We start from the raw sequence: 21,952 nt of genomic DNA, 5'->3' as shown, positions 1-21,952 counted from the left end.
ATGAATGTTAATTATCACCCGACCTTTTTTATAGGTCAGGTTTTTGTGTTGCCTAGAAACCTGGAAACTTGCTTTGATGGTGAGCTATTCATGAGTTCCTGACATCTGGATTATAATTGAACTGAACAAAACCTTGCACAGTGTGGGGAACTGAACGTTTGGAAATACAAAACTCTGAACTTTGAACTCTGGGACACAGGGAAACTGATATTGGAACGTTGTGTTTTGTATTTATGGTATAACATTTTACAACACTATCTTCATTTATATTATCTGAAACTTACCTTTGTTGCCTAATGTGTTTTTCATACACATTATGCTCTATTTATCTTCTATACATCTGTGGTCTATAAATTGAGCTTAAATCTTAGTTTAGCCCTTCCTAGTTGCTAACTGCTACAAATGAGACCACTGTGTTTCTGCTGTTTACCACGCATTTAACGCAATGAAAAAATAATGTGATAACGTTCCATACCTGTAAAGTCCTGTGAGTAATACAAACTATCATGCTGTGTTTTAATGTCTTATAAGTCTCTTCATGGATTGTATTTCATTGTCAAGTCCTCACACCTTAACAACAAGCGTATGTCTTTTTGTTAATGCCTTCCAAACTGACCCATACAAATCTCAACATTACAAAATGAATTCATATGAATGTTTTTAAGGCAGCTAAAACTACTAGGTGAAGGTTAGAGAAAGATTGTAGTAATTATTAAAAGAAAATAACTTGAATAGTTGCAAATTGTAGTCTCTGGTCTCACACTCACCCACTTCTATCCATCTTGACCTCCTCCATCAAGGAGTAGTCTGACATTTTGGGAAATGCTGGTAAATAAAAAGCTCATACCAGCAGATAGTAAACAGGGGAAACAGCTAGTCATATTAACACATTATATCTCGTTAGCTAAATCTGTAGGTGCAGTGCTATTTTTTGGACTTCTAGTGATGTTCTGGAGCTTTTGCTGTGTCTCAAATCAAACATGGCCATTGTGTACTGACTGTAAATGATGATTAGCTAGTTAGCAAGCTAGCGTTAAAATTCGCAGAACCAAATCATTACAGACTGCTAAATGAACCCAATAAACCTACTGACGGCTTATGTGACAACAGTATAGTGGTGCTCCATGTATAATGCATTAGTATAACGTAGCGATGTTCACTGTAGTTACAACGTCCTCAACCGCTATTTCCTGTTAGAAAAATGGTTCCTCCCCTTCTGCTACGTAGCCAAAATGGCAACCGTGTCCATAGTTCCACACTCAACTTTTTGACTGTTTTGAGTCCATTCAGGTACTCATAGTGCACCGCATTTTTCCATACAGTACCTCTCAGTATGAACACACTTATGCACCCAAAATATTAAGTGAAAGTACAGAAGCAGATTTGTTTTAACTTTTATACAGCACCAAGCTAGCTGTCTCTCTCTGCTTTCAGCTTTAATGCTAAACTAAGCTAACCACTCTCTGGTTGAAGCTTCATATGTAGTGTACAGACACGAGAGCAGTATCAATCTTCTCATCTAACTCTTGGCAAGATAACCATTTCTGAAAATGCCTAATAATTTCTTTAAAAATAGCCTAATAAAGTATTTTTAAGAAATGCTGCTGCTGGGATATGCTTGAAAAGAAAAAGCCTGTTTTTCAAACATGTCTGAAGGCAGAAGTGTTTATAGCTGTTTTGAATGATCACACTCTCAGCCAGTGTTTCCTCAAAGGCCTCATTATGGGTTTTATTGTTTACTATATGAGCTGTGTTGATCCTTTAGGCATTTTTATGTATGTGTTTAGACTAGGATTGATTACTGAGTGTTCCTGTGCAACCTGTGGATACAGAACACAACAACGCTGCTTCTTAATAAATTTGGAGTTCACCACATTTTGAACCTATATGCCACAAAACAGCTGTATCCTAGAAAATCTACTGTAGAAAACTCATTATACTCCATGGAAAGTTAATTTGCAGTATCATGCCCTAAAGAAAGACTGCAACCCTCAGTTTGCACCCCAGCCTCCGCATCATATGTGCTCACTGGGGATCGACAAAAAAAAGACCTCAGGGAAGAACAGAGCAGAAAACATCAGAGGGGGAAGATGAGGTAGGAAGACGAGAAAGAGGGTTAAGTGAAAGATGTGAGCGTCTATTTATCTGTACTGTTGACGACGTGAGGTAGAGAAAGAAGGCAGGCTCTGCGGCACTCACAGTTGAAGATGCCCGGCGGAGGGTGCTGGGTGACCACAGGGCAGTTCTCCTCATCGCTGTTGTCCCCACAGTTATTCAGCTGGTTGCAGATCAGCGAGCCCAGACGCAAACAATTCCCATTGGTGCAGTGGAACTTGCACTCTGTGTCGCCAGAGAGAAGAAGACAAGTAGAGAAGGAAGAAAAAAGCAAACATTCTTTAGCACAAATATTTCAAATGTTTGGTTTTCTTTTTTTAAAAGAGCTGCGTTCACAGACCAAGGTAAAGGTGAATACTGCAGCAAACAAAGTGTTTTGTTCATTCAAGGCCTCCAAGTTTGTATTGATTTTAAGTAATAATAAAAAAGTTGATCTGCTCCTTTTTCTGAAGAATATTGTGGTTAAAATAAATAAATTGGATTGTGAAGCCTTTCGCAACAATAATTGGCAGTTAAAAAAAAAAAAATCACCATTCTGATAAAAATACATATTTACAAGAGGTGTGCATTTAAAAAAAAAAAAACAGGTTAAACAAAATACGCCCACACGCATACACCAGTGTCACTGAATAGTAATACATGCAGGCGCTCTCTAAAGCGTGTAAAAGCACTGACAAACTGTACGGACAACAAAATGCTCAAATAAAGGGGCTGTTAGGTGCAGTTCTCCCCGTTATCTATACCTCAGAATGTGCAAGGTCATGTAAAATGATTTTTTTTTTTTGCCTGTGAGCTCAAACACAAAGCAGAGTTAATGGGTTGAGTTCATACAGAAACAAGGTCAGACAAAAAATGCTCTCCCGTTCAGAACAACAAATAAATAAACAGCTTTTTTTTTTTTCAAGCAGGCCTTTGATGTGCTGCAGCCCCGAACCCTAATATGCTTCTGTCATGGTTATTACCAAAAATGCGCCCCCCCCCCCCCCCCCCACCCCCCACTCCCTCTTTAAATATAAGATAAGCGCTATCTAGTGTGAATGGAAAAAAAAACAAAAAAAACACCTCCAACCTATAAATGTAAAAGTAAATAATATATATATGTTCTGGAGGGAAATGAATAATCACACTGAACTTTAATCATCATGAGTGAAAATAACAACAACAAAGTGTTTGATGCACTGGAAAGCAAGGCCATGTTTCTATTCCCTCGAGTGTCAAGTGTGTGGTTTGCAGCCATTCTCTGAGAGCTACGCTGTAAACTGAGAGTCTCTGCAGAGACGAGAGAATAAACGAAACATAAATGATAAGAGTCTGACGCAGAGTTGAGAAAAGAAAAAAGGAGGGGGGAAAAAAGAGTTTGTTTGGGTTTATGACACTATGCATCTTCAGTAGGTTACATACACTCTATATACAAACGCCAAATGAAATCATAAAAAAAGTTTTCCAGTCATAATATATAACAAAGTTGTGTATTTTCAGGCAGAATGAGAAGTGCTAAGTGTGTTAAGTCACAGATATTAATAATTTTGCACAGGTTGTAATCCATTCAGACTTATAACAGCCTGTGTGAAAGTATACATGTTATCTTAAACTGGACAATCCTTTTATTGTGAAGGTCCTAAAAAGTAATGTTCGATACTGGGTTGTCCTCTTTTTGTGTAACATGAAGTACACTAACTTGTCCCTAACCCTTCTGCATTTATTTGTGTCTGTTGTTCTCTCTTCAGTTTTTCTTTTAGCCTTGAATCAGTAACATTTTCTTTACTTCCTCCATATTTCTGTCTCCTCTTCTCTATTGCCTGCTGCTTTTCCCCCTCACTTCTGTCTCAGTTCATTCGCTCTAGAAATGTAAAAAGCAGAATAGAATAGAAAAGAATAGAATAGAAAGCCTGTATTGCCATTGTGCATGGCTGGAGAGCTACTCTTGTTCAATGCAAGTATAAAAAAACACATTCAATGCATTGACTCAATAGATAAATAAATACCACAATCCACATTTCATTATTAATGTGTCACCATTAAAATTGCACTTGATGTTATTGCACTTCAGTAATAATAACTGAAGGAAAATGAAAAAGGGAATAAAAGACTGACAGCGTTTGTTATGTGTATGTGTTTTAGGAGTCGAGAGTTCCGTTACAGTTAAAGCAATTTTAGAATTTTATTTGTCGATACTCATAGAATTTAAAAAAATGATATGAACCACTTAAAAGGAATGTTTTATTGCAGAAACAATGTCCAGTTTTCACTTTTTTAACCTTTTCTTAACTGTAGATTGCTGTTGACCGGCCGTGGATTAAGATCAAAATCCTCATTGTGTGACTCTACGGCTGACAGTGATGATGCAAAAATGATAAGTATGGGTAAGAGTGTGAAATGTCAATGCACTGCTCACTTTGAGTGTGTGTTACATAGGCACAGCCGTATGAGGAAGTAGCACACAGCACACCTGCAGCCAGGTAGTTTCAAGCATAGAAAACACTAGCCATTACACAGAGAGTAGAGTGGAGAGTGGAAACAAACACAAGAAATTAAGAAAGTATTGTTCAGAGTTTTTCTTTCACATATTTGCTCTCAAACAAATGAGTCGTGCTTCATCCGTTGACGTCTGCGTGCCGCCGAGAAGATTGGACTGATTTACACGACTCCCACTGAAATATTCAGAGAAATGATGTCTCTGCCATAGTAACAAATCAGCCTTGACTCCTGCACGCCAAACTCATTACTTAATGTGATTACGCAGGTCTAATCGACCGCTGTAATCAAGCCTCAGCCAGATTCTCCACACTTCTGGTGGAGATTCTCCTCTTTTTTTGGGGGGGGGGGGGGGGTTTTTGGAGAAATTTTCCTTCTTTTGGCGAGTTAAAAGATGGTGGACAGGGGGGCAAAAAGTAATCAACGGGGGGAAGAGGGGAAGGAAACATTTTAATGAAATTCATCAGGGTTTGGGAGAAGAAGGGGAAGGAGGGAGTGGGGGTGTAGGGGTGGGGGTGGGGGGGGGGGGGTGACCGCTGTGTTTTGTCGCAGTTAATCAACACACACAAACACAGGCGGCTCGTACTGTACCTGCATGTACAAACACCTTGCGGGGCCCTTCCCTGGTGCGAGTCCTTCCGATTTGCCCGGCTGGCAGTGAAGCGACCTAATGACACTGCACATTTTCTCCTCTTCCTCCCATAACAAGAACAGCTTGTTCTGCTCTTGTCTAGACGATGGTGGTGGTGGTGGTGGTGGTGGTGGTAGGAGGGACGGAGGGAGGGAGGGGAGGGGAGGGGAGAGTAAAAAGAAAGCCAGGAACAGAGATCCAATTCAAAGAACAGACCAGCATGACCGTTCTTTGGAAAGAGCCCCTCTCCCTTTTTCTTCTGAGTGGCAATTAGTGAAGCCTCAGTGACTTGCCCAGCCTTCTCCTCGCTCTGTCTTTCATTTTTGTCTCATCTATTACTCTGTTCGTCCGTCTAGCCTCCTCTTCCGTCTATCCTCTCCTCTCTCCAGCTCTATTACTCTCTATTACTCTCCCATCTTGTCTTTCTACCCCCCCTCCCCTTCTTTTTTTCCCCCTCTCTGTCCATCCTCTTTCACTTTGTGTCTTTGCTTTTACTGTCCCCTCATCTTCTGGCCCATCCTTTGCTGCTGCTCTTCTTCTTGTTTTTTCCTCCTCCTCCTCTTCCTCTTCCTCTTCCTCTTCCTCCTCTCCAGCGAGACTCATTTTAGCTGTCACATGAATTTGCGGCGAAGAGCTGAAATTTCGGGGGAATACGAAGGCAACAGTAAACCTGTCTCCAGCAGACACCCCCCCACCCCCACCCACCCCTCCTTTTTCTTCGCAAACACAGACATGCACAGGTTAATTAGTGTGATTTGAAAATGCCAGACAGACAGAGCGCCGAGATGAACAATTCCCCTCCAAAGTTCTGCCAAGATCTGATCATCAGTGTCAGACACACTTAAAAGTGAAGGATGAAGAAACGAGCGCGAAGTAAACAAAAGCGCTCATAAGAACACTGTTAAACAAGAGCGTCTTACTGTATATGACAGCTTAAATTAAAACTATATGAGAGGTCACGGCCGACAGAAGCTGCACATTATATCTGCTGCTGATGATAAACACTATATCTCCCTTCACACAATGAAACCTTGACAGATAATACTGAGACTGTCTCTTGAAATCTGCCATTTAAAGTTTGCCCTTTCTGCTTTGATTCATCATAATTAGAATAATACATCTTATATATTTAATGAGGACATTTCACATAATGATGCAGATCAAAGGGCTTCGCAAACACACTGAAGCAAAAGAATAAGTTGGCTTTTTTTTGAAACCGTGGCAGACAAATATGAGACCTGATTAAAATGCAGCGCTAAATAGTTGCTTTTAATATTCTCCTTTAATCATTTATCACCTTTACTTTTTACTTGGTGAAATTGGTTGAGTTTCCATATGAGTCTATTTGAATTAAAAAGAATAAAGACACTCTGCCTGCTGTTGAGTCAAACTGTGATCTGCACATATCAATTAGAGTAAAAATGTTAATTAAGCACATAAACACATCATTTGGTTGTTTGTTTTCTATCTTGCATCCTTACTTCATATTTCGCAAAGCACCTTGTAACTCTAGTTTTGAAATGTGCTACGGAAATAAAGTTCATTATTATTCTTATTATAAACATATTGTTGATTCAGACATTGTTAAAGGTCACACACCTTTAGTTCAAATTCTAGTTTTAAAGTTTTCAAAAATCCTAAATATGTTAGACTGGATCTACGATGATGTACAAGACATCTATAATATTTCCATATGCTGGATGGGTGCAGTTTAGTTATGTTGAGTTAGGTGAAATAAAGAAAAGGGCAAAATGTTGGTTGGTATTCCATCATTGCAGCTCATTTGAAAAGGCCTGGCTTGAATTAATGTTGACTCTCATTTGAAGCTCAAGTCATTCCACTAACATAGTTCACCCATGTCTAGTCAACATTAAGTCTTACCAGGCTTGAATAATCTTACACTGTGCACCCAAGAACAGCCGACTGTCAAAAAGTTGATAATATGTTACAAAAAGATGGAAAAACCTGAGAGGTCTTCTTCTCAGCAGTGGATGAAACCCTGCTGATGGAACTATATGAAGACTATGAAAGAGTCATCACCAAAAAAGGCAAGGTGAGGGGGGGGGGAAAGCTGACAGATAATATGTGCAAGTTATACAAGTCTAAAGAGTAACAGGATTCATCTGGGTGGGTAAAGTAAGAAATCAGCACAGATCATTGACTACAACTTCATTATGAGTAGGCTACATCATATCAGATGTGTGTTTAAAACTATGGAGAACCATCTTACCATCTAATTATTACCAAAAACATATTCAACTCTATGACATATTTTCTCTTGTGCAGGATGTCTGTTTGATTTAAAAGCATCATCAAAGGTTGCAGTTGGAGATAAAGAAACTGGCAAAGGGTGTCTATATAAGTATGCATTTAAAGACAGCGGAGGGTCATGGTTTGGACTTCATTTCATTTTCTTTTTGTTGCCATAGTACTGAATGAATGAATAAATACATAAAGAACTTCAACACAGTTTGGCACAGTTTTAGTTCTTGTATTATAAATGCTAATATTTTAAATCAAAAGGATTCACTCCATAATGAAGGTGACCATGAATAAAAAGGGGATTGAGTGAAAGAGGTATGTCTGTGTAAAGTCTCTCAAAATTCTTCTCTTTATGAAAAACTGACATAAGTGATACAAGCACAAAAAGACGATAATCATCTTTCGGGAGTCTGCTTCCGTCCATCGTACTGTACATTCTTTGACACACAGGCTAAATTACGCTTGACAGTGAGCCGGGCTACAGAACAGGCTAGTTCTGCAGTATAAGTTACCATGGTTACTGAGCAGGAAATCCTATATTAATCTACAGCAATGGAACTGAAATCTCACTTAAATTAGCAAGACTTATCTGAAATAATCCAGGCTTTTCCTGTATCTGCCTCCATTCAATACCTCCCAGCACATCCACAGGTGTTTCCAATGACAGTCTGATTAGACCTGGAGTCAGGCTGAAGGTGAGTGGAGCTATGCTGGGAATTTCGTGATGTAACCAAACTTCATGGTACTACATCCTTCTCTTTGTGCCTTCTGCTTGTGGGATTGGTTTGGCTTCCTGGTTCAAGATTCAACAGGCAGAGTTGGAGAGGACATCAGGAAACTACCTACACCCCAGTCTTCAGTCTATTAGAGTGGCCTTTAGTCCTTTATTTGATTGTTCCTCGCTCCTAGCCTGAGCTAGTATTTGTTCTGATCTTCCATTTTGAATGTCATCACAAAGCTCTAATTTCCGCTCTGAAGACTGAGGATCCAGGAGTGAGGATTATTGAGAGCAGCCTTCACGGAAGCCTTTAACCAACCAACATGCCCTCTTAACAGATATCAGTTATTGATTTGATGCTGCAGCTGATCGGACTTATTATATACATCACAACATTACCGCAGTTTCCTACTGGAGTGGAGACCGATAACAGATTGATCCATCAGAAGAGACTAAGGACCAAAGAAAGAACACAAGTGATAGAAATGTGGATACAATTAAAATATGAATCTATAGAAGTCACATTCTACAACAACAGAGCAAACCAATAGCTGCTCCAGCTGTTCCAGACTATAAGTTATGTGTGCACCAGTGCCAGCACCTGTGCACCTTTGTGGACTTGTAAGCATCTATTTATAACAACACATGCTCTCGTTTGACTGAGTCTGAAGGGTCTGAAGTGATTGCAGTGAATGCAGGCGGTACAAAAGAGCGCTGGCTGCTGTGAGAGATAAACAATAAGGTGATCCATGCTGGAAGGTAGCAACCATTGTGTGTGAGTTTGGTTGCTGGGGGTTAGCTGAAGATGTATTATTGCAAAAAGTCACATTGCGCGTGTGGTGTTGCACTTTTCCGCCCTCAAATTGCTCTCTGGACCTTTGAGAGCTTTGCCATTTTGAGTGTCAAAGTCTGATTGACCTCAAAGTGAGTGAGGGAGGGTCTGAAACACCAGTTCAGACCAAAAAGAGTCACAAACTGAAGAGATCTACGGTAATTATTCCAGATAAATGAGAGGATCTGTGTGGGTGGACATATGACAGGGTTTATTACATGATATTAAAACTTTCTGGAGATGCAGACAGAAGTTAAATTATGGAGTAAAATTGATTTCTGACAATGGATTAAAAAAAAAACACCTTTAACTTTTGGCTGACGACATTTGCACCATGTTAGTACATGTGCAGCAACTCCTGAGGCAGTTTATTATAAGACTTCATGGACCAGTAATCACAATAATGCTCCAGTAATATTGGACAAAAACGCTGCGATGTGTCACATTAATATTACTGATTTGAAATCAAATCTGGATAAAAACTGGCATACAAACTGAGAAAACTTTACTGTCAAACTTAGCCGATCCAATTACTGTACATCATAATTCACATAACCCTTCCCCCATCTTCTCTCTCACGTTCTTTCTTTACCTACTCGTCTGCCTCCTCTCCTCTCCTCTCCGCCTGTCCGTCATCTCCTCTGATGTCTGTCTGTCAGTCAGCTGATCTGTCGGCATGTCCGCCTTGACAGGCGAGCATGAAAACAGTCTGCTCTGCAGCGGAAGCCAGGCAGGAGGAGGAGGAGGAGGAGGAGGAAGAGGACCAGGAGAGGAAAGGAGACGAGGAGCTGAAAAAAATAAAACAAAAAAAACAGGACAGATGGCAGCGGCGGCAACAACAGACAGGAAGCGGAAGAGAGGGAGGAAAAAAGGAGTAGGAGGAGGAGGAAGAGGAAGATGGAGAAGACGGGGGTGGTGGTGATGATGATGATGATAAGATTGTGGGTGATGAGATGAACGAGGATGAAGGTGATAATGAGGATATGATAAAGTTAGAGAGGGAGTAGCAGGGAGGAGGGAGGAAGAGGAGGATTATTAAGTAGCAGAGTGTGAGAGGAAGAGTGAAACTAAACATTAAAAGCAAACTAGATTGACCTCTCTATTATAACACCACCAGAGTATTACAGGACGTGTGATACTGACTTTTTAGACCGCTCATTCTCTGCTGAGACAACGTTTCTCATCAAAAGATCTCTAAAGGGAATCTTTCCTCTTTTTTTTTTGTGAAGAAGTGATTGCTGAGAGTCAGACAGAGGGCTTTCTTTTTTTGTTATAGCTATTTTTCTATTCCTTTCAACTCCTGCACTGTTCTCTAACAAGGAGAAACCAAATCCCGCAGTGGGGAAGAAAACTGCTCATGCAGACTCAGACAGAAAATGTGTGACGTGAATTGTGCTTTGACGAGTGTGTGTGGCAAAGCTTGTGATATAACAAAGTGTTGCAGTCGTCGCTTGCCAGTGACAGACTGGGGGCCGGATACTCATTTTTAGCAGTTTGTGTGTGAGCGTGTGTGTGTGCGTGTGTGTGAGTGTGTGTGTGTGCGTGGCTATCATAGTGTCCTTGGGCCGTTTTTGTGTGTTTCTATGTGTGAGTGTGAGTAAATGAGAGTCAGTGGGCTGTTGCTGCTGCAGTCGCTGCTCTCAAACCAGCAGCATTATAAAGCATTAAAAGAGGAGGCTGTTTGTGGCGCAGTATGCTGTGGCACGATGTTAATACAGTTCAGTCTGTATGAGGGCAATAAGTAGGGCCATTAAAGGAAACATGAACGCCTCTATGTCCTCCGGTTTTAATGTCCAAGTCAGGCTATTTCACCATCGCTGCAGACAGGCTGCAGGACTCCCAGTATTGATTGTATATGTGGAGAAAACAGATTATACTGAAGCATTCTATCATTCTAATGAAGTGCTGACATTAATGTTGGTACTAAGAGTCAAAGTCGTATTTCATTCTCTCACCAATGCCACAACACTCGTCCACTCACTTTTATTATAGGAGACATCCTGGAGTCATAGAAGCTGGATCTGAAATGATCTTTTTTCTGGTTTTGTCTTGCCAATTAGATGAATCACATTTTGGTGCAGATATTCAAGGTGTCCAGAGGATGAATCCTTCTGACTTGGGTAACTTTTTGTTTGGTGTCACCAGCAGGTCAAAGTTTTCACTTATTCAGTGAAATATATCTACATCTATTACAGGGATTGGCATCAAATTACACCCATTCATGGTCCCTACAGGATGAACCTTCATAACCATGATAATCTCCTGACTTTTAATCCAGCGCCACCATGAGGATAACATGAAGTATCTCAACAAGTACACACATTCACATTGTTTTCAGAATGATTTTAATTTGGTGATCCTTTCATTTTCAATCTAGTGCCATCTTCAGGTCAACATCTCAATCTGTCCAATACTTTGGTTTATGTTCTAATATCTGCAAAACTGATGACATGCCCATCAGCCTCAACTATACTTTGTGTTAAGTTCTCAGGAAATGCTGGCATAGTAAGTAAAATAGTGAAACATTATATCTGCCATGTTAGCATGATAACCAAAAATGTGTCTGGCACCATTTTTACATTTACTGCAGCAATTCCTCACCTAAATTAAGATTTCAGATACTTATAAATGATGGTCTCTAAAAGGTGTAGAGGACTAAGAGTTGGGTCATACGCAAAAAGAACTAGTGTGTACAAAGTGTTGTCTGGCCACTTCGGAAGTGTTTACAGCTGCCCCATATAACCAGTGAAAAGCCAGCTGGCATAGAGGGGTGAGGGACCCAACTCTATTTTAAATACAAGAACATGCAACGTACATTTTCTCTCCTGGAGGGCCTTCACAGTGCTGCATTTTATTGTGAAAAAAAAGCAAGACAGTAGAGACTCTCACACTGAGCTGAAATTAAACGAGCGCACATGAATGAGCTAAATAACATAAATAAACATTTAGCTTCTTTCATTAGGGGCCAATATCCTTCAAGGCAAATATTGAACCTACAGTTGAGACATCACAACCTTACAGAAGATCAAACAGCTTGTTTAAAAGGCACAGTTTCTGAATGCAATGTCACCTTTTTTTTGTTCATATGGTTAATTTCATGTTTAAATCTGTGGAGTGTCCCTTTAAATAACGCTCCCCCGCAATTCCCATGTGCTCTAAATTAAAACATCGCTTTAACATTTGATCCTGCTTGATTGTTTTGATCGTGTGTCTAATGCACATGGATTAAAATGCTGCTACAGTACATCCTGCAGACCGCTCTGCATTTTCCATGGTAACTGTGAATTGTGTGTCAGACTGTTTAATGTCCCCTCGGTCTCCATCACTCTCTTTATTTCAGTCTCTCTCTCTCTCTCTCTCTCTCTCTCTCTCTCTCTGCCCTCCAGCCTGCATCCTTGATATGAGGCGAGCAGCAGCTTTGCGGGGCAGTAAGGTAATAAATGTGTTGCAGATGCGTCTGTGAGCCATGAAGGATTGGGGCATCTTTCCAACCTGCTGTCCTTCTGCTTCGCTCCTATTTTCTTTTTTACCTCCTCTCATCCTCCTTTCTCTCCCTCTCCGCCTACACCTGCCCTGCTTTTGACTTTCTCCTCTCCTTTTTCCATCCTCTCGTCTCATTCCTTTTCCCTAATTTCTCCCCCACTCGTCCGCCTCCTGTCTCCCCATCTCCTCTCCTCTCCCCTCTCTGGCTCTACTAGGATAATTAAGCATGTCAGAGTTGTGCTGACTTGGCACAATTGACACCCGTAGTGAAGGAGAGAGAGAGAGAGAGAGCGAGCGAGAGAAAAAGTGACAGAAAGAGAGAGAAGTAGAGAGGGACCTTCAGGCTGTGTCTCCTTTCTGCAGTCCAGACAGTGCATCACTACTGCTCTGCTGTGCGTGTGTGTGTGTGTGTGTGTGTGTGTGTGTGTGTGTGTGTGTGTGTGCATGTGTGTGTTTGTGTGCATGTTCTGGACAGGAAGTGAATGTACTTGTGTATGCCTCAGGGAGATGCAGTCACGCTATACAGAAGCAAAGTTACACTGTTTTAACCATCTCTATCTACTTTGTCTCGGGGCCTCCTGCTGGCCCCTGCAGACACTTCCTGTACATTTCCCCTTTATGTGAAGCGATGAATGTGGGGTCACGTTGCTCACATCTCTCTTGTCACTTTAAAAATAAGAAGAAAATGCCTTCAAACCAAATGTGTCACGCTGCATTCGTGACGCTTATAGCAAATGCCACTCTACACATAAAGGCACTGTTTGGACAAGTATGTGATTTAAAGTGATAAAATGTATAATCACCCACACTGCAGTAGCCGTCTGTTCAAAATTGCATTGACACATTATGAGGGAAGCTGATCCACGAATGGCAATATTTGTTGATCGGCAGTGTTATTCTGTTAATTAAGTCTGCTCGAGCAGGTTCTCTGTTGTTTCTATCTCATGTTCTGAAAGCAAACACACACACACACACACACACACACACACACACACACACACACACACACACACACACACACACACACACACACAAGAAAAGACTGCAAGCTAATGTAAACAATGCAGGATTCCAAATATTCAGTAAAAGCTATGCATGAATTTTTATGAAGCAGAAAATATGCTCAATGCATTCTTATGCAGGATTTAAGGTTGATGCAACGGGTTGACAGGAGTCACATGGTAAAATGACATTCCCTACTGACAGTGGTGGAGGAAGTATTCAGATCCTTCACTTAAGTAAAAGCACCAATATAGTAATGTAAAAATACTAATGTAGTATGCAGTATTACAGTAAAAGTACTGCAGTACTATGAGTGGTGTAGTATGCAGTATTACAGTAAAAGTACTGCAGTATTATGAGTGATGTAGTATGCAGTATTACAGTAAAAGTACTGCAGTATTACATTACTATATTGGTGCTTTTACTTAAGTGAAGGATCTGAATACTGCAGTACTTTTACTGTAATACTTTAACTACATCAAGCTCATAATACTGCAGTAATGTAAAAATACTAATGTAGTATGCAGTATTACAGTAAAAGTACTGCAGTATTATGAGTGATGTAGTATGCAGTATTACAGTAAAAGTACTGCAGTATTATGAGTGATGTAGTATGCAGTATTACAGTAAAAGTACTGCAGTATTATGAGTGGAGTGATGTAGTATGCAGTATTACAGTAAAAGTACTGCAGTATTATGAGCTTGATGTAGTATGCAGTATTACAGTAAAAGTACTGCAGTATTATGAGTGATATAGTTATAGTATTGCAGTAAAAGTACTGCAGTATTATGAGCTTGATGTAGTATGCAGTATTACAGTAAAAGTACTGCAGTATTATGAGTGATATAGTTATAGTATTGCAGTAAAAGTGGTTTAGTCTCTTTGACTGATATATTATCATATACAGTACCAGTCAAATGTTTGGACACACTTTCTCATTCAAGTGAATGGGAAAGTGTGTCCATACTGGTACTGTATGACATCATTAGATTATTAATAGTGAAGCATCAGTGTTAGAGCAGCATGTTAGCTAGTCTAGTCCAGTGGTTCCCAACCTAGGGGTGGGGCCCCTCCAAAGGGTCAGCAGATACATGTGAGGGGTGGTGAGATGATTAATGGGAGAGGAAAGAAGAAAAAAGTTCTGATACACAAATATGTTTCAGTTTTTCAGTTTGTCTTGTATTTTAAAAGCTTGTTATATTATTAATTGTGTTAAATCTTCATCTGAAAAGTAACTAAAGCTGTCAAGTAAATGTAGTGGAGTAGAAAGTACAATATTTACCTCTGAGATGTTGTGGAGTGGAAGTACAGTAGAGAGTATCATTACATGTAAATACACAATTAATGTACAAGTACATCAGAAGTGAACTTAAGTGCATCACTTGAGTAAATGTACTTAGTTACTTTCCATCAATGCATGTAGCTTTTAGATTAGATGATGCTTTATTCTCCTCTCTTACTTCCACACTATTTATGTATTATTTATGAGCACTGAGGTGAGGAGAGTCTACTATTTAAACAGTGTGCAGTGGTGTTGCTCTCTGTACTAAAGTTTAGTGACATGCTAATTACATGGCTCCTGCTTGAGTGCAGTTTGGATATTTCACACTCTCATCGGCTTGCTGTGTGACTTCCTTATTTGCACATAGAAACCGGGTATGCTTCCTCAAAGATACTGTAAGTATGCATATAACACGACCCCAGTGCACTTCACCTTTGAGCCATAGTGTGAAGTTATCCCAGCTGCTGCCCACAGAAAGAGAAGTGGAGAAAAAAGCCAACCAGTAAATGATGTTTGATGCTTCCTCTGTACTTCCCCCCCTTATTTTTCTCCTGCTGTCTAACTTTCAGATAAAAACAGACATAGGTATAATTTAGTTGCATGCTGTTGCCTCAGCCAAGAGGACAGTTTGGATTCTTTGTGATATGAATAAGGATGGGAAAGTCTGTCTTGTTTCATTACTGACTATGAGATTATTCCTCGCCGGCTTGTCATATTTACGTTGTTTCATGCATTGTGATAAATCGGGGATTTGCATTGGATTTGACTTTGTTAGAAGTGTATTACTGAAAAAAGGGAAGATAACTGAGATTTTTTGTCATATTGTCTTCACTCTAAACCTTCTTTACTGGCATCAGAAACTTGTTGCAGCCAATTACATGTAGCCAATCACGTGGTGCTTTCTTTGCTCTCTTTGCACTGATGTGTAGCCAACTTTTCTCATCTAATTGGCTGAGCTGTGTGATTAAACTTTGAAGCTGATGTTGCAGGAGATTATGTGTGCATATATTTATCTGTTTGCAGCTAATCTTGCATATTACTAGACCCATTGGCCTAATATTTTTTTATGCACAATTACGACTGTATGCTCAAGGACCTTTCGAGGTTGCCGTGATTCACAATTTCGGAAAAAAATATTTTTGTAATCCTATTTACTGTTGTTACCACTTCACTGACTGGTCAGGGCCAAAAGTAATCAACAACGGGTTCAGTTTGGTATGTTTCTGCTAGGGACAACCAATAATGCCTTGTTGTCATGTTAGGTCAATTGGTGCTTAATCTCAGTACCTTGAGTGCAGGTAGTGTTGTGAAATCAAATAAATGTAAATATGCTTAAATAACCTTTACAATATGCTTATGAGCCTATTGTAAAGGTTAGACTTCTATGTTTTCAGCAGTTCATTTTATAATACATGTTAGGACATACCAAAAGGCTTTCCCACCAATCGACTAGGCTAAAAACAAGGCTTATCTAGACTGTCAAAGGCCACATTCTGCCCTTTATTATGACTCTAAAACTGACATTCATAGAAATGTTCGGTCTCATCTTGAAATGGAACATCTGTGATTAATTCCATGCTTGATATGTTATGATCCACTACAGTTAGGCCTGACAAGAGATGAATAAATCCCCATTTTTGTTCTTTACCGCCATTTTAACTATACACACCTGGTGGAGATCTGTACTCTACTGAGTGCACTCTAATTGATATGTTTGTTCACTGCAGTTGAGTTGTATAATTTAGAGTATTTATATAGAGGTAAAATTAGCTCCTGAATTTACCTTGGTTAGATTTCTGTAGTTGCCATGGTCATGGTCATGACAACCTGTAGTGGCAAATTGAGACAGTCAGCTCAGACTGCAGCTGCAAACAGCTGCATACATTTATGAGAGTGGCAGTTACCGTCTCTCTCCTTGCCCTCAGCAGCATCTGTCTGCCATCATGTTTACAGTGGAGACAATGGAGATGGAAGACATATCTGGTTACTGTATGAATGTACTTTTGAGAACAGACACAGTGTGATTTGGTCACAGTTAGTCTATGTTGACCATGAAACTCTACATTAAGAGGATGAGTGTAAAAAACAGGGTTAACTATGATTGAGAGTCTGTTCTGCTAAGTTAATATGATAAAAACTTGTGCTAGCACTTCAAATGTAGTTTCAGTATGTTCAATGTTGGACTTTAATTGAATTTTTAAAAAGGTTGGTCTTTAGTCTTTGGTGTTTACCTCAGGGTCGAAGTAAACAGAGGTCAAACATTACAAAAGCAAACCTTTACTTTGTCTTTTCCAGACTGTTCATATTGAATTAATCAGCATGTGGGTGCAATCTGTCTTCTCTCCTTTGTGTCTACAGAGAATTACAATCTATGATAATAACGTTCATTATTAAAGAGAGAAAGGACTATAATACAAGTATGACAGGTAGAACCTTGAAAAGGTTTTAAAACACAAGTATGTTCAAAATGATCAGCAGAAACCTCTGTGTTTATAAGTGATAAACTTTCATCAAGCAAGAGTGCCTTCAACTTCTACTACTCTGTTATAAACAAAACCTCTCATCTTGTCCAGACTCTACATTCTTGTTGTCTTGCTCTTCTTGCTGTGATTATGTGTATGTGGGTTGAACCATATAGTTTCGTAACCTCTACAGAAGCAGTAGCTGGAACAGGCCAAGCCTCCTTGCAATTGTACATGGCTTTAACTTAGCTTTGCAGCTACTAGTCAGCAGGAGCAATGGGGCTTGAATCCAAGACAGCATGCTGTGTGTGCACATGAGCTCACCCAGCCTCCACTTGTTTGTCTTGTTCTTCATCACTTTGTTGCAACTAGATTGAAGGGCAGTTAGTGAGAGTTGGTACTTTGTGGAGCTCTCCCTGGCTCTTCTCTGCCTCTGGTGGTCCTTGGCAGAGACTTGCTCATACTGGTCAATGATGACAAATGTTTGGGGCAATTAAATTGGTGCCCCATGCTGGATGCAAGGTTAACCACAGTGCGTGGTAGATGAATTGCGGCGCATCAAGGGAAAAGCAATGCCTGGTGGATGGGGATTGGGAACAAAGATTTCAAGATGCTGGACAATCACAGACTTGTTACCCTTTTTGAGGCATCCATAATCATCCATGATGGATGGAGGGACCAGGCCAGGCTTGTAATCAAATAGGGCAGAGAGTTCCATTCTTCTCTTACTCCCCACCACCAGCAGCCGAACAAACAATGCCTCAAGACCACATGTGATCATCCCATTGACATTCACTCCTTTTGTCTTGAATTCCATTGTCCACCACCTTGTTTGAGTAGGGCACAGAAAATCCCTCAGGAGGTGATGAAGAAAACAATGTGAATATATCCCGTCCAACCTTCAGTGCATCTTCCACATTCACCTTTCCACCCGTCTATGATATGGTGGAGGCTAGTAGTCTCTGTGGTGAGTGGGTGGGAGTTTTCCCATCAGGATTTTAGCACGGTCCATTGGGCTAGCGTCCAACTCCTGCCATCCTTTACCTTCTTCTTTGTGTCTGTTGAGTTTCATTGTCTTATCCAATGCTCGTACATCTCATCCAATGACTTGGAGAGATGGGAGCAGATGCTGAAAAATTGGATTTACACATAACCTGCTCAACTTGATCCATCTTAAGTAATGGTGATGACCAGCAGCAAAGAAATAGGGTAGCATCTCTTCAAGGCAGGGTTGTTGCAGCAGCCACAGTCTTTCTGTTTGCCAGAACTTATGAGCTGTTCGGGTTGGGATGATGAAGCAATCCACCCCAAGAGATGGTTTAGTATAGAGATATTATATATGAAAAACAGAAATGAAATATGAACTACGTACACACTGCATTCATGGTTATCTGCTTCTATTTGATCAACCTATTTGCATTGAGACGATAATCCATATATAGGAAGCTGTATTTGACCTTTCTATCCGGCTGTCATTCAACCCAGAAACCACAACGATAATGACACAGTTCAATGACCCAATGTTGTGTGGCAAAAAAAAAAACCTGCGAGCACAACTTGAGAAATGTTACGTCCCAACATTGACACCAATCACATTGAGCTGTGTTGATTCTGAAATTCAGGTCCAATGTATTAAGCTTACAAATAACCCTTAAAATCGGCTCAAAATTCATCAAAATTGGCCTGCGCAGAGTTGAAATATGGCCACTGATTCAAACAGATATTTTTAATTTTGAAAATGTCAGAAATGGATTCAGCATCCTCAATACCATCCCAAACCACCTCATCCCATTATTATCCAAATTGACCAAGCAGTTGCTGAAATATTATTCATATAAGTAAATATGATAACTAACACTATTCATGCCACTGTGGCCAAGTGATTGCTCATATGGGAATGTTGGGTCTCTTTAAATTAAATTAAAGAGTATGGTCTAGACCTGCTCTAGAGAGCCTTGAGATGTAAAGTGCCTTGAGATGACTTTTGTTGTGATTTAATGCTATATATATCAAGATTGATTGATTGATTGATTGATTGATTGGCTGACTGACTGATGCAAACTGCCAAAAATGCAAGTTAGCATCCAGCAGTTTCATGCAGGAAATTTCTAACATAAAACTTTGAGGTACTTAATATTTCCAGGTTCACAACAAGGCTCTATCGGCTGGCAAATAGACTATTACAAAGCCATATGATGATAATGTTTATTATTTTCAAAGTGAGACTCACCTCCTGTATTGTTTTTCTACAGATCAAATATCGTGTCTGGTCATTTCCTCCGAAGACGCTGAACTCACATTTGTTTTGTGCTTGTAGTCTCATAACTAAATGATCTTCACTCTGTCAATGTTCAAAAATGCCACTTTTTAATAAATACACGTTTATCTTAAGTACATTTTAATCTATATTAGATGTAATTAGATGAGAATGAGTTGGACATCCTTGACAGAGTGATTTAAAGCTGCAGTGCTGCTGGGTTTATGGCCCCATGCTGCACTTTATGAAGCCTTGAGCTAATACATAATAAGGCTTACATGGCTCTACATCCATTTAGATACCAGATGGATTATATCTTTATCATGATGAAATCACCTGACAGCAATAATGGCGCAGTCTGACCTAGCCCTCTTCCCATTTTCTCTGTGCGCTTTCCTCCATAACAGACTTATCAGTGCATTACTCAGATGAGAAAGAAAATTTGAAAATGTTGGCTCTGTGTGTTTTGCAGCTTAAGGTGCTGAGAGAGCATCAGGTTAATATTCACTGGTTAACGTCGACAGTGAGAAATCTCATAAATATATCCTCAGGTTGCCTGCTCACTGTCAGCTTTAAAGCTCTGCCCCCGCATACGCCCACACACATGAATAAGGTACAGGAACACACACACACAAACACGTGCACGCAACACAGACAAACACACATGAAATACACACACTCACACAAGTGCACACACAAAGAAATACCCATGCACACACATGCTCACACACACACGCCCACGCACTACCTAGCCAACCTAGCAGAGGATCTCAGCAGGCAGGCAGCGCCGACAGGCTGAGCCAAAATAACGTCTTAAACTCAGTAACCTCAGCCATCACATCAACAACTGAATGAGAGCAGATAGGCAGTCTGGCTGGCTGTTCTAAACAAGTTAAACAAATTAACGCTGATTAAATGAAAACGCAGTGAAAAAAGCTGCATTGCGCCAACAAGACAACAGTTAGGCAAGAAAAGGTTTAGAAACGGTTGTAAATTAGATGCTGTTGCCTATTATCATCTTGTAACCCCAGTCAAATAACCTATGCATATCAAATTTTACCTAAATAGGAAATGATGTTACACAGAAATCTGTTCAATCATATGAAGTAATTGTGCTAAAATGTCACTATCAAAAAAAAGGGGGAAAAAAAGAGAAAGATAGGTGATTAATGCACATTGAGGTAAAATATACAACTTAATCTGGAAAGATAAACATTTATTTTACTTAATTAGTGTTAATTTCCGGTTTATGAATTTAAGAGGCTAGCTCTGTTAGCTAACGCAGATTAAAAAACTTCTTTAAACATAACTACCCTATGTGAGTAAGAGCAGCCTGTTGTCTCTAGTTGCCGATTAATATCTGCATTGGTCAGATATCTTTTGCCAAACTTAGAGATAGCTAGCCGCTAATGCTAATGAATACAAGGGCTAATGCTATTCGCTTATGCTAAAAGTATTAGCTATGAGATTGCTAACGGCTATTTTAAAGTGGAAACATAATTTTGTCCAATGTAATATATACATTTAGCTGATGTATTTAATCAGCTATTATATTTATGAATTTAATCTTTGCATATCTGTTACACACTGAATGTTTGAGTTGTTTTAAGCACCATAACTTTAGCCTTTTCGGCATGTTAAACTGTACCTTTCTAATTGATCAAATGTATGTGTGCTTCCAGAAAGATATATTGTGTCATGTTGTTGATTCTGGTGTATTGTTTGGTCTATCCTAGCTCCGTAGTCCATCTTAGACTTCTGATTCAGGCCCATAATAAGTATCACTCCTACTATATCCCCTACAACCTTTATTATATTATATAACTTTTAGTAAAAAGGGTTACAATCTACTTAGTTCAATCGTCTGTCCAGTGCATTAAGGATGGTGAGAGACATGGTGCAGGAGCAAAACAGCCTGAAGGAACTGTACAGTACAGTACAGTAGAGTGGTGGAGGCTTCGGTACTAAATCCTATTCATACAGATCTCATGAAGCTGAGAAAATCACTTGAATACGTTTTAAATGCTGTGTTCAGGTTTTTGTCCAGTAAGCCTACTGTGAAGGAAGTCAGACTCAGAGGGGTTTTAAATGTATTTTATCTAGCCTTATCAAGTCTGAGAAAATAAACCATGATGATGTCATCACGACTTGGGCCAACATTACAAATAGGTTGTCTTTAATATGTCTGTTCTGTGCCTCCAATCTTATCAAAGGGCACTACTTCATCGCTGTGTTGCCATTCTACTGAAAAATACGTTTATGAATCCATCATTCACAACACTTTTCTTCTGTGGTGTCATTATTATCCAACTTGTATTTGTCAGCAGTGCTGCTACTGTGGTGGCTTTCAAAAGTCCTCATGTGTTTGAAAGGCAACAGACTTTCAGCTGATCAACGCGCCACTGCCATCAACTTGTAATTAAACAAACCAA

General features: G+C 39.8%; 1 protein-coding gene across 1 annotated transcript in view; it reads right to left on the bottom strand.

Annotated features, from left to right (window-relative positions):
• Nucleotides 1-21,952, bottom strand: part of ldlrad4b (low density lipoprotein receptor class A domain containing 4b) — a 130,618-nt gene that overhangs the window by 95,458 nt on the left and 13,208 nt on the right. The window contains exon 2 of the mRNA XM_053326720.1: nucleotides 2,200-2,340. Within this exon, the coding sequence (XP_053182695.1) occupies nucleotides 2,200-2,340 (141 nt within the window). The remainder of the gene's footprint in view (nucleotides 1-2,199; nucleotides 2,341-21,952) is intronic.

Source organism: Scomber japonicus, chromosome 10, assembly GCF_027409825.1.
Source record: "Scomber japonicus isolate fScoJap1 chromosome 10, fScoJap1.pri, whole genome shotgun sequence".
Classification (NCBI taxonomy): Eukaryota; Metazoa; Chordata; class Actinopteri; order Scombriformes; family Scombridae; genus Scomber; species Scomber japonicus.
The sequence above is the reverse complement of the archived record's forward strand: the minus strand, read 5'-3'. Positions and strand labels throughout refer to the sequence as shown.